Consider the following 13,496-nt stretch of genomic DNA (forward strand, 5'->3'; position numbering starts at 1 on the left):
AGGTCTGCTTTGTAGCACTGACAAATGAGCAGAACAGGTCCAACTATGTCACACGTCCTAACAACAAGTTCAGAGAGCACTGCTTTACTGTATGTGTTAGGAACAGGTACACGAGGCGCATTCTTTGCACGAGTCAAAAGAACTGAACACCATATGTGTAGGTCACCTTGAATTATGTCTGGCTGATGGATTTTCTCCATGTTTTGAACAGAGATCATAGAGCAGATCTGGCTCCTGAATTATATTTTGGCTTTCATCTGGCCTATATGAAATTAAACATTTACAATAAAATCTCATCGCTTGGATCACCTTTGTTCGATTTATAAAACTCAGTTCTGTAACAGGCATCAAGTCCGCAAGTGAGTACGGTTTAATGCGACTTATTGATATTATTTGCGACCTTTTGAAGCCACAGCTGTGCAGAAACCGCAAAAACCAAGAATTTAAGTGACTAAAGTGATATCTTTAATAATAATATCAATAAATATCTACATCATATAACCTTTGTCAAGTATAAACAAAGGGTTCTTTTACCTATAAAAATACATAATATTCTATATGATGACCATTTGTTTTATATGTGAAGTATTACTCTGCAAAGTAACCAGTAAATATGACTATAAAACAAATGTAGTGCTGTAAAATTTACAACATTTGTCTCTGAAATTTAGGGAAGAAGAATAAAGTTGAAAGTAAATTAGGCATGAGGTTAAGTACCACACAATTCTACTTCAGTACTTGAGTAAATGCACTCAGTTTTATTCGACCACTGGTTTTGTGTCCAATCTTTAAGACGTCATCAGTTGCAGGGCTGCTCTGTTGTAGCTCATACCGTATCAAAGCTTGAAATAATCATCTTATGCACGGATTGGTCACAGTTTATGCGCTTACAGGTCATGCAGGGTCATGTGCAACAGCTTGTTGGCCCATCAGTGGACACACATATAAACACATATGCATGTGAACACTTGTACTACAGCACTAAACGATCAAAAGGGAAAAAAACACACACACACACAAGAACATAGCAGATGTGGCCATTTAAGCCACTAAAGTTCATCTAAAAAGTGTCACTGAAAAGTTTAATTCTGCACCAAAACTGAGAGGCCTGTAAATGACACACACACACACACACACACACACACACACACACACACTCTCTCTCTCTCTCTCTCTCTCTCTCTCTCTCTGCTGGCGCCCCCTATGAATGAATCTGCGCATGGCAGACGCTTGAACTTAATCATGTGTGGGGGCTCTTCCAGCTGACAGTTGACACACAGTAGAAGCATTTCTGTGTGTTTTTCTCTTGGGTGAGCATTTCCTTCAATACGTGTCTAATAGCCTGACAACTGCATCCGCCTTTATAATGATATGTAGTCACCTCAACTAGAGTCCTCAGCTAAGGTAAAAGTTGATCAATTTATTTGTTTATTTATCTCTAATTCAAAATCACTCTTAAAGATCTTGTTAGTCTACTGGCCTGCAAACCCCCGACATGTTGCTCTGGTGGTTTTTAAGGAATAACGGAGTCGAAGCAATTCATCAGTAGACCACAAGCTATTCGGGGGTGTGACTACAGTCACTGGGGTCTATATATTGAGATGTTTTGTCCGGTGGCTTTATGTGAATGAGAGAGTAGCTGCCCACTGAGACCTCACCACAGCAGGACAGTGCGCTCCCTCACCTCGACACCATATGCTCTCAGACGCCACAATGGATTCCTGTTTTCGCGCACTTTGCATGACTTTTGTCCTGGCATCGTTCACCCGGAGGTCAGGTGCCGTCGGACCTGTCATCAAATGCGAGCCGTGTGATGTCGGAGCGCGGCTTTTGTGCAAACCTTTACCCAAGGACTGCGCCGAGAAAGTGCGCGAACCGGGCTGCGGCTGCTGCATGACTTGCGCGCTGAGCTTCGGCCAGCCGTGCGGCGTGTACACCGGGAGATGTGGCTCCGGGCTGACTTGTCAGCATCAGCCCGGTGAGACGAAACCTCTGCAGGCTCTGCTGGAGGGACGGGGGATTTGTGCAAACGCAACCAGCAAGCGACTTACCGCCAGACCAACATCTCCAGTCAATGAAATACCAGGTAATTCTGGTGCATGCACCTTTTCTTTAACGAAGTTTGATAACGCTGCATGTTAATGTGCAACAACTGTACGGACTTTTAATGATTAGCCTCACTGAATATACAAGCTTCTGATCACTAGAGGAAAGTGCGTTGATGGAGCAGATTATTATGTCAATTTTGGGAAGATGTTTCTGTTATGATGCAGTCAGTGAACTGAGGCGACAGTGACGTTTAGTTTGAGTAGAAATCCAACTGAAACTCAACCTCTAATTAATTTCACCCAATAAACTATCCTCATTAATGGGAGGAGAGGGTGGAGGATGAAACAGGTTGAAGCATAAGGAAGATTGTAGAGCCTTATTTAGAATTTGAAAGAGATTTGCAACTCAGCTCATCTCAACTTATCAAATATCAACATCGCTGCTCCCTTTTGTACCTCAGTGTGAAGACCTGAACCTCCCTGAATCCATTCGCAAATATTGATTTTGAGGTTAGCATGATTTTGAATTCTATCCCACCATGGGATGTGCAGCTATTTGGCTCATACTCTTGGACTACAGGGATTCGAGGTTTAAGGTAGAAACACGTGTGGAATCAAGAGGTGGTTGCATATTTCTGTTCATTTCCTGCCAAAATTGAAAGATCTATATCACGCTCCTGAAAAATGGATCACTCATACCCTCAAAATGATCTCCAGCTTGCTTCAATATGTCTGCATCAGCAGTACAAATACTCTCTTATAGAGCATATATATCAATATATATATTTGAGTGTACTTTTTTGTGAATAAACACATGTTCTCAAACTTTAGCAGAGAATGTTGAAACTCAGGATGAGGAGAGGAATTCCACCAGCTCAGGCCTTCAAACCTCATACAGCACCCACAGACCCATGGGACCCCCAAGGCTTCCGTTTCACCCCTTTTTCCCCTCGGCCAAGTCTGAAGTACTCAGACGGGAGCAGCAGAAGAGAACCCAGAGCTTTAAAATGGAGGAGCTCCCTGGACCACTCATCACAGACCAACAAAACTTCTCTCTTGAGACCAAACAGGAGCCTGAGTATGTAAGTACCACAACCATTATTTTTGTGTCTTCAGAGCATACTGCAGGAATGTTTTTCCCCTGTTCCTCTGTGTTCTAGTGTTTTTCTCCCCCTGCGGGTGATGAAATGTTTTGGGTAGCGGTGCTGATGGTTGGCAGGCATCGTGAGCAGTAGAATGGCATGGCAGCGAGCGGGTACGATGGCCCTGCGGCTGACCTGGGTCAGGCGGTTGTTTTGCCACAAGGCGTCCGCGTGCCGGGTGTACTGAGAGCCAGCGAATGATGGATTGGCCTATGTGAGTGCCTGTTGGGAAGCCCTGCTGCTATTTTGATCTTCTCTTTGGCCAGAGAAGTGAGCACACACTAGTAATGGGCTCTGACTGGCTGCTTTGATTAGTGACTGGAGTACTTGGACTTGAGGACACGTCTTCTGGCTCCTTCTTTGAGCTCTTTGAATTCACTTTATCCCCCATCCTTTGTGTAAAGTGCAAGAGTTCTAAGCAGCTTTGGCAAACTGTTAAGCCGCTACAAGTCGGTCAGATGAAGTGATTTCTCATCCATCACATCTTTCATATTGCAGCCACCATTGTTTCGGGGTTTACAGCAGTGCAGTGTGTGATGCAGCGTGAGTCAGCTTTATTAACATCTTTATTCCAAAACAAAATCGGAGAGTTCAGTGTCTAAATCACACTGCAAGATGAAGTAGCTTATGTTAATGGCACTGGCTGCACTCAGGTTTCTTGAACCTAACCCTAACCCTATTGAACTGTAGATGTTTAAGTGTTGAAGAAAAGAAGAACAGTACAGTAATTGCTTATGTGTTCGCTCATTTGCAGGGTCCCTGTCGGAGAGAGATTGAGAGCATTCTCAGCAGCCTCAAGATTACAGACATTCTCAACCCCAGAGGTTTCCGCATACCAAACTGTGACAAGAAGGGCTTCTATAAGAAAAAGCAGGTAAAAAAGCACATCCTAAGGACCATCAATTAGCTTTTAGAGACCATCATATAGATTAATGCATCAGTTTCACGAGAGGCTGCACATTATTTAAACATCTACTTGATAAATACTATCAGCTTTGAAAGACTGTAAAAAGGAAACCCGCATTTCCTTTTTTACATGCTGCATTAATAAAGATTCATTGCTAAAGTCTAGTGACTCAAATCTTAGGTCTCCTGCAGCCCAATTACAGATTTGTAGCTGTCCTCCTGTGTTCATTGGTAGTTATTAGAGCCTCATCATTGCACCACCACACCAGTGAGGTAGACCCTAGCCACTGGCTCTGGAGACAGGAACCACAGGGGCCAAACCCCAGTGGGGTTGACGGCTGGGACGATGGCCGTTTAACGGGAACCCTCCCAGGGAGACAGACGTCAAGGTGGCCACCGGCACCCAATGCGCTCCCCCCATAATTGCTGGACTTTTGAGAAGCATGCACAGAAATAGAGCTGCAGCCATCCCCACGCTCACATGGTTCACCCACGATCGGGTTGTAATAAATGAGTGGTTCTGACGCATTCATATGGAGACACTTAAGGCTCCCGCGCCACTGCATCACCGAGGCAGCTTTTCTTATAACATAGCAGTTCCTCCTGCCTAATGGAAGTGTTCTCCTTGACCTGCAATCATCTCATAACCAGCCTCACAACGCCAAGCTCATTTGTCTTTGTTTATGTAAAATGGACCTAGTGTACTGTGCTCAGCCCTGAGGCGCTGAAGGAGTGGCACACATTTCATTTTGGTCAGTTTAATTTGGACGTTTGCATGATTTTAAGCAAAAACATCTCTTGTTACAGCTCTTAATAGCAGTAAATGTCTTTTTAGAGAAAAAATCTACCAGGATGCTGGGAGCAGATGCATTTTTCTTCTTCAAACTGTGCGTAAAATTTTGATTACTATATCCGTTTTTCCTAGTTTTGTCTTGCAGCTAAAATTTTCAACGACATATGATAAATCTTTTGCCCACACAAAATGCAGTGAAGATTGTAAGACAGTGAAGGCACCCATGCAACAGTGGTCCAACAACAAGAGAGTCCCACTTCAGCAAGGATCAGCCTCTCAGTCAAACCCCGCTGAAATATCGAACTAAAGACGGATGTCTTCCTTCCTGATCAGCTCTGACTCCTCTGTGGAGCAGCAGCGCAGTCGCCTTAGCCCTTGAAATGAATGGCTGCATGTTTTACTAGAGTGGAGGTTGACCTTTAGTAAAATTGGCAGTAAAATAACAGCCCTTGGGTAGCTCCACAGACTCTGTAAGTCATTTGTAGTACCCATAATTTGGAGCTGTGGGGTATAATCAGCAACAGATGATTCGTACTGGCCACCAGCTTCTGAAAATAGATCTTGGTTCTCAGTTGTTCACAAACGGGACTAAGCAAATATTTTACCAGGTTTCTGTTTACCTTAAAGGTCGCTATATGTGTGTGTAACAGGAGGTAGACCATAAAAGCAGCTCAAAATACCACAGCGTGCTGGATAACCAAGGCTGCGTCGACTCAGCACAATCTGACCATTAATGCCTCTTAACTATTGCTGTTCTACTTCATTGAGTAAATTGACTTACTCATAATGCTCCATATTCAACTGGATTTGCACATTTAGCTGCCCCCCCCCAATTTCTCCTCCCTCCCTTCACCTTGTCCCTTGCTTCACTTTCAGTGCCGTCCATCCAAAGGCAGAAAGCGAGGCTTCTGTTGGTGTGTGGACAAATACGGGCAGCCTTTGCCAGGTTTTGATGGGAAGGAGCGAGGAGACGCCCAGTACTACAACTCCGAGAGCCAATAGGAGCAGGGAAGGACAGAGGGAGGGAGGGTGGGAGTGAGAGCAAGAAGAATTGTAAACAAATGGAGACACTGAGGATATTGGGAGAGAGGTCAAGAGATGGCTCAGCCGATATATGGATGTTTGCTATTTCTATCTGTTGCCTGTGGGACCTTTTCTGAGGCAGAGCAAGGGGAACAGAGGAAGAGTACCAGGAGGAAAAAGCCTCTGTGTCACAGATACAGTCTGTACTTTTCTGCGATGGATGGATTCTTCATAAGCTGCTTGTCTCTGACCCAACAAGGACAACTTCTGAAAAGAGGATACACTTCAAGAGTTTATCTCAGAAGTCTTATTATGACTATAAAACACAGGGACAATTGTACTTGTTGATGAGAGTGCTCTTCATTTACGCACAATTAAGTGGCATTGCACACGTGTACATGCTTGTGATGTGTAATCATAATTTGTATGCTTGTGATTTGTTATAAAGACATTGTGTGTGGTTTTGACGACCATAAAATGTATGTATGAATATGTCCTTCAGAGTAAGCATGCAGTGCCTTACTATGAATTCTTATTCTTATGAATTCCATTTTCCCCGGTGCTTCCTGCTCCTCAGGGTGTTGGACTGGACTGTGCAGCTCAAACACTACAATGCATATAAGTGGGTTTTTTGTGCTGGATCTCGAACTACAGACAGAGGGACATTTCCTTTAATGTGTAGTGTTGTTGTTACTGTTTTGTTGTCACTTTGCATAAGCTGAATATTTGGGATAAAGGCCACAAAGCTTTATCTCTCATCTCTGTGTAGCTGGTGATCATTTTCATCACTTGCCTTAGTTTAAGTAAATATGCTGTTTGCATGTACAATGCAACCTTCAGAGGTCTATTTTTACTTAATAAAGGCAGTATAAAATTATCCAGGTATTACATTTTCATTTTATTTTCTCTTTATCTCGCCTTCTCTTTCTCTGTGTGTCTATGAAACAGAATTGTTTGACTATGGAAAAACACATTGAAACATGACCCCATCATAATGAAATAACATTTTAATTAGGTGCACATCCATGGAATTAAAGGAATATGTACATTGTTACAACAATAATGGAATAGCAGCATTCCTGGCAAATAGCATTCACAAACTATTTGGTCCACTGTACATGAGCTCAACAAAAAAAAGCATATACACAGTAATGAATCATAATAAATACTTGAATAGATGATAGGTGAAAAAGACAAATATAGGTTCCTCATGTGAGAAAAGTGTAGCTGAGCCCTCAGCAATCCTCTGCTAAACCTGTGGACCTGCAGAGACTAGTAGAGGTAGACAAATGCAGATGAACCCATCCCAAACCTCACAGTGGCTTGGATGAGTCCTGATATGTTTGTGCTTGGCTACCGTGCACATACTTGCGGCACTTTAAGTATTTCCCCCAATACCCATTGAGGAAACGCCAATGGAGATACATTCAGACAATGTCAACATGTTGAATGAATGAGCAGCTGTGTTGTTTCGTGCCGTGCGCAGCTCCAGTTTTGAATGACTTTAAAAAAAAAAAAAAAAAGATCCTGAAGACTCTGAAATGGGCTTGGCAGAGCTGTTGACCTGTGGTTTTGAGCGATGGAGTTATTTAGTCAGAAACACAAATGTATACAGTGTTGCCCTATTTACAATCGCAAAAAATAGGCAAACATATAAAAAATCTAAAAATGACAAACGGTTAATGCCAGTAAGAGTATACAAGCACTGAATAAATAAGTCTTGATACATACATCATGTAAATAAGATGAGAGGAAATTTCCCCCTCTGAAATAGGATGTTACATTTTGTGTGAATGAGTGTGTTTTTTGTAAAAGGAACTCAGTTATTCAGGTGGGTGCAAGAAGACTTACACCTTTACCTGATTTTAAGTAGAGAAACATGCTGCGTGCCTATATATCTGTGTGTGTGTGTTTATGAGAGATGACAGCATCCGTCCTTCAGTGAGTGATTTCTTGATGACACTCTGAGTTACCGAGCAGGTCACTCGATCCTGGGATCTTCTTCCCATTCCAGGAAGAGACGCACCAGCAGCGAGCGGGCGGTCCAACCAGAGATGACTCACACTAAAGGGGAAACAGAGTTGGGAAACCACATTAGCAAATCCCCCAACAACTCAGAGTGAATCTCCTTGGAGGAGGAGGTGGAATGAGTTTTATTCTATGAAACCCAAAAATTCTCACCTGCTTGGCCTTGTAGAAGCCGTGCTTATCACAGTTGGGGAGGTAAAAAGTCGTGAACTTCTCCCCCAGTTTCTGCTGAGAACTGGCTATTAAGTCCAGTGCTGCATGCAGTTCAAGGTGGCAGGGACCCTGTGCAAAAAAAAAATAAATAAAGACAAACAGTGAGAACCGAACCTAAATATAAACAAATGCATCATCTATTCACTGCAAGGTTTTATTAATCCCAGTTATCTCTCTTAAAAACCCACAGCTCCTCAAAACCTAGTGCTCCCTCTAGTGGAAGGAAGGTCAATTACTTAAAGCATCTTCTTCAGTCAGGTTAATGTTTTTTTTCCCTCACCTCTTGGGCCAGTTTGTTGCGGATGGAATTGATCTTGGCCTTGATGCTCTCTTGGCCCTCAGCAGTGTCTTGGTGGTCAAAGAGACCGTTGAGACCCAAAAGGTAGTGCAGGGAGCCGTGATCAGGGACTCCATCAGCTTCCTCTGTACAGGTTTCAGAAAATAATTTTGAGTTAAATGTTGAAAATAATGCTGTTTTTGATCAGAAGTGTAAAAAAAAGTTTGTTTTAACATTTCCTGTGTTATTTGTGTTACTCTGAGCCCTCATTTGGGCATTTTAAAATCTTAAAAGTAGCAAATATTAACAGGGCACATAAGGAGTCTACCTTGGCCCAGGTCCTCAGTGCAGACCCCCTGTCCTCTGGTCAGGGCGTGGAGCGGTCTTGCCTCACCGGGCCTGGGAGTGCAGCGGAGACCCTCACCACAGTGGGCTGTGTGAATCCCGCAGGACGCTCCTTTCTCCAGAGCGCAGGCCATACAGCAGCCACAGCCAGGCTCCCTCAGCACTTGCTTGCAGTCTGCTGGGATGGCAGGACAGTCATTCAGTTTCTCCTGTGTACAGGTGGCACAGCGGATAGGCTCCGGCGCCACCACCGGGGATGACTTCACCACAGCCAAAGCAGCCAGAGTCACTGCTGCCACGAATGTCACCTTCTTATGTAATCCAGGCATCTCCAGTCTGCAGGTAAGTATCTGCTTCTTTTCTGCTCAGTTTGACGGTACTTCTTCTAAATGGAGTTCTCTGAACCAGCAGTATTTATATGGCGCGCTGGCCTCCAGAGGCATTAATGATTGACACACTGTCCACAGATATAAAATACTTTTTACAAAAGTTGCTGTAAACGGTGGATGACCCTGCTTGACGTGCGTAGATCCAGGTTCACAAAGTCTGTTGTCAATATTGACTTTGGAACATAAGTGATTGTACGTCAAAACAACCCTGTTTTTGAACAACCAAATTACTGATCTATGTTTTTACCTTTGGGGTTATTAAAACAATCACATGAATGCTGTTTTCTGAAGAAATGTTTCAATCAAGTAATGAATAGCATTCCCAATAAGGAATACTAGATATTCCAAGGAGTTGTAGGCTATGAGATAATTGGTTGGTGATTATAAAACCTCTGGTTGGGATTGTTGTTGACATGCTCTTATTTTGTGAAGTAATGCTGAGGGATTGGGCTTTGGCACTGTTTTGACACTAGCCTCTTTGGTGAAGGTTCCTCTTATCAGACAAACAAGATCATTCCCCTTTAGCATTGCATAACCCTAACATTATGGTTTGCTCTGCTAGAATCACAACAAGTTCGTCTGGAGAAAGGCCGTAGTAATTGGTTGTGTCCTTGGTGTAGTATTTGTCATAACTACATGTATGGCAAATGCCAGATATCTTGACTTACTCTATGTGTGATATACACACCAGCACAATGCTGTGTACTCTATATGACCCCAAGCTTTTCATTGTTCAAGAGAAAGCTAAAATGTAACCCACTAATACAAAATGTATCAGGCTGAAAGGAAAACAACTCCCTATGAGCCATTATGAGGCTTCAACCAGAGACCAATATTTAATTGGAAAGACCAATTAAGTAAGCAGGGTTATTTACCAAAATATTTTATCATTACAGCATAAATTCCCATGTTTATGTTTATGTAGATGAGTGAAATAAACCCACTGATTTTGAGGTCATAAAGTTTACCTCTATTTGACCAGCTAATACACCTAATACATTAAAATACTGCCTATTGTGATGCATCAGTAAAAATAACCCAGTAATATAATATACTGTCTCACAGGGGCCATTTTCTTCATTATTCTTTCAATTACGATACAGTTTGCTTTTACTGTCGTGCCCTCACTTGAGTAACCTAAAAACTTTAGACGTGCGTGAGGAGTGACTGGACTTTGTGGCTTGGAAGAACAGACACAAAAAGAGCTACTTGAATATGTATTACATACATCAAAAGACAGATGTCAAGTCTGTGTTTCATAAGCTCTCTCAAAGTGTTCTCTAGGTTAAACATTTTCACCCCATCAATATTCCAAACATGTTTAAAATGTCATAAATGGAAAATTAATCTTATTTAAATAAATCACAATCTCAACCAACAAGCTGAAAGATAACCTCTTCCCTATTGCTCTGTTTAAGTTAAATAAACCATTACCTACTACGTGTGTGCATCTGTGTACCCGTGTGCCTGTGCTTGAAGAGAGAGCTTTGGCCTCTCGAACAGCATTTTACACACATTCAAATCAAAGGACACCGACATAGAAAAAGGTAACAGGGTTCAGGTTGAAGCTAAAGTTTGTATCAACACTAATAAAGGAATATTCTGATCTAATAGCTACATTTGTGTCAGACATATAGGTCAGATGAGATACACATGCCAAGAATTAATTAGTTTAATAAAGAAAGATCACAAAAAATATTGAATGCTGTACAAGAACTAACTAGAAGAAAAATATTTTAACACTAATAGAACAAATTCACCATGTAGTGCACAGCCTTATTGCCATATTTTCTGATTGTACCTTGTTTGTTTATTCAGTGATTTGACTTTACTCTCCACTAGTGCCATTCTTTAATATGGCATGTTTGCTGTGACAAGTCTGTTCTACATTCAGTTGTCACCAGCGAGGTCATTGGTTGTTGTGCCCAACATGTTTCACAATGTGGGGCCTGTGAAGAGTCTCACTCAACCACTAGTTGGTGAGTTGTTGCCTCCTCAATGTTGACCATCAGGTCCTCCAGCCACGGAGGAAATGGCTCCTCCTTGGAAATATTTGAGGACATTGGTGAAAAAAAGGTCATTATGATGCAGATTTTTACAAGTTAAGACGTTTTTGCTTGAAATTAACACTCACAGCCAGACATGCCTTCTTGTTCTGTTTCCTGCTTCTCTTCTTCTGCACCGATGGTTTAAGGGGTGTGTGTGTGTGCGTCTGCCATTCAATCTGGGAGATCTTAAAAACAATAAAAGCATCCATCGCCTCTTTTCTACTTGAGTCGTGTGTTATCAGATGTTTAATCTGAATGGAAAACCGTGCCAAAATGCTTACCTTTATTCTCAGCTCACCACTTCTGGACCTCTTGTCATGTCCCACCCTGGCCTGCTCAGGTGCGGTAGCTTCACCGCTTAAACCCTCCGCATATGTGCTCCGATCTGACACAGAGAAATTCCCCATCTCTTCCTGGTGATTGCTGGTAGATTGCATTTGAAGAAAACTCTCATGGCTGAGGGAACGAGACAGTCGCCTATGCCTCAGAACCCTCAGCGGAGCTTCATCATCATCATCATCATCTTCATCGTCTTCGCTCTCATCTTCTTCGCTCTCATCTTCATCCATTACCTCCTTTGTCTCCACACCTACTTGAAATCGAAAATCCTCCTCCTCTCCTTCTCTTGTTTCAATTCCTTCAATTTCATCGTCCTGTTCTGACTCCTCCTGTATGGGCTCCAGGTGTGGCCTCTGTTCCATCATTTACATTCATGTTATTTTTACATACAGAGCAGAATTAACACAAGAGGCTCTTAGTTCATATGTTAATACAGTTAATGCGAAAACAGTGGATTAAAACCTACATTTTGCTTCTGAATATCCATCAAGCTGGATGACTGAGTTTTCCTGAAATACAAAGATGCTGCCACTTCAGGTTTTCATTAGCTGATTATTCAAATCAGGTGTGGAAGCTTAATTACAGACAGATGACAGGGGGGTGTGGATGTGGATGACACATGAAGTGGAAAATAAAGCAATGTAACCATAAAATCACAAAAAGTGTGTTCTAATATATATAACACATCTTTATATCTAAATGCATGGTAACGCTTTATTTCAAAGAGACACCAGTTTTACACATAAAAAGTCAAGACGTAGTACTCAGCCAGTGAAAACAGTTGTATAACGTATTTTGTGGCTCTGGAGGGAGAGGGAGAGGCTCTACTGCATCCATTGTGCCAATTGCATCCAAAAAAGAAAAAGGGTCTGTATTTTCTTAATATTTTCCAATAATTTTCCTTAAAAAACACTGGAAAAAACTATAAAATGTGGTACTAATTATAGAAAAACAGAGACAGTGTTCACTCGGTGCTTTTCCAACACTGGTAAATTTATTTCAGTTAACTAGTGTAACCTATTGGGTCAGTGCACAGCAGGTCAAGCTGAAGATGAAAAGGAAAATGGAATATTTTCTCAGACAAACATGCAATTCAGCATATATGAAAATTAAAGATACCCTGAGGAGTACTTTTTATGAGTTGCCCCCCATTTTGTTTGTATCGTGTCTACACAGGAGGATGCACATTCATGTGCACAGGCATGTGGGACGACGGCATACACATTCCTGCCGACATTTTCACGCTATTCATTGATTGGCATTTGGTGGTGCTGCTTAGAAACACATAATATAAACATAACTTTTGTTTCTTTACAAAAAAACTCCAAGGGACATGTTTGAAGTTTCTGCTGATACGTGAACAGTGAATGAACCTTTACTGGGATTAAAATTCAACAGTTCTTTCAAGGAAATTCTTTGGGAGATCGACAACTGCTCAGAAATCTATGACAAAAACTCAATTTACAGTTGTCTCAGTATTGCCTGTATTTGACCCTAAAATTAGTTCAGACTTACATTGTTCTTTCAGGGAGACTTCCTTGGAAGTTATTAGGAAATTACAGATTCCCTGAAATAAAACATTATTATTATTGTCTATTGCTTTCTTGGTTGTTAAATGTAACCAAATTTAATGTAATCATTAATGAACAATAAACCTAATTTGCTCATCTTGACCCAATTTAGCCCCGATGACTGTAGGGGGTGTGTTGTTTGTGAACCATCATTTACCTTGGATACCCTTCATTGCTTAATGTCAACTTTAGCTTGGAGTCAGGGAACTTGACCATGACGGTGATAACAACAGCTGCGCTTTTTAACTTTTTTTGTAAAGTAAAAGCTCCTTCAGGAGGCACCAACTTTACAGCTCGCTGCACAGTTTTAATAACTGACCAAAATTTGTTGTATTTCATTCAAAGGAAAAATAGTTCCAAGGCTGTAGTGTTTT

General features: G+C 41.8%; 2 protein-coding genes across 2 annotated transcripts; one reads left to right on the forward strand and one right to left on the reverse strand.

The window, feature by feature from the left end:
- Positions 1–1,677: 1,677 nt before the first annotated feature.
- Positions 1,678–5,891, forward strand: LOC139214380 (insulin-like growth factor-binding protein 3). Its single transcript, XM_070845222.1, has 4 exons — positions 1,678–2,086; positions 2,880–3,130; positions 3,945–4,064; positions 5,766–5,891. Exons 1-4 carry the CDS (start codon positions 1,696–1,698, stop codon positions 5,889–5,891), a joined length of 888 nt encoding a protein of 295 aa, XP_070701323.1. The 5' UTR covers positions 1,678–1,695.
- A 1,959-nt stretch (positions 5,892–7,850) lies between these two features.
- LOC139214339 (insulin-like growth factor-binding protein 1) lies at positions 7,851–9,104 on the reverse strand. The gene is made up of 4 exons (XM_070845165.1): positions 8,759–9,104; positions 8,434–8,576; positions 8,094–8,222; positions 7,851–7,976 (listed from the first exon to the last, which is right to left on the reverse strand). Exons 1-4 carry the CDS (start codon positions 9,102–9,104, stop codon positions 7,851–7,853), a joined length of 744 nt encoding a protein of 247 aa, XP_070701266.1.
- Between the last annotated feature and the right edge of the window lie 4,392 nt (positions 9,105–13,496).

Source organism: Pempheris klunzingeri, chromosome 15, assembly GCF_042242105.1.
Source record: "Pempheris klunzingeri isolate RE-2024b chromosome 15, fPemKlu1.hap1, whole genome shotgun sequence".
Lineage (NCBI taxonomy): Eukaryota > Metazoa > Chordata > Actinopteri > Acropomatiformes > Pempheridae > Pempheris > Pempheris klunzingeri.

Excerpts from the sequence above, each read along its gene's own strand:
- LOC139214380 (XM_070845222.1), top strand. The coding sequence starts at position 1,696 with ATGCTCTCAGACGCCACAATGGATTCCTGTTTTCGCGCACTTTGCATG. Across the intron at positions 2,087-2,879 it reads TCCAGTCAATGAAATACCAG|CAGAGAATGTTGAAACTCAG; the intron begins GTAATTCTGGTG and ends CTCAAACTTTAG. Across the intron at positions 3,131-3,944 it reads CCAAACAGGAGCCTGAGTAT|GGTCCCTGTCGGAGAGAGAT; the intron begins GTAAGTACCACA and ends GCTCATTTGCAG.
- LOC139214339 (XM_070845165.1), bottom strand. The coding sequence starts at position 9,104 with ATGCCTGGATTACATAAGAAGGTGACATTCGTGGCAGCAGTGACTCTG. Across the intron at positions 8,577-8,758 it reads CACTGAGGACCTGGGCCAAG|AGGAAGCTGATGGAGTCCCT; the intron begins GTAGACTCCTTA and ends AAACCTGTACAG. Across the intron at positions 7,977-8,093 it reads GCTTCTACAAGGCCAAGCAG|TGTGAGTCATCTCTGGTTGG; the intron begins GTGAGAATTTTT and ends TTTCCCCTTTAG.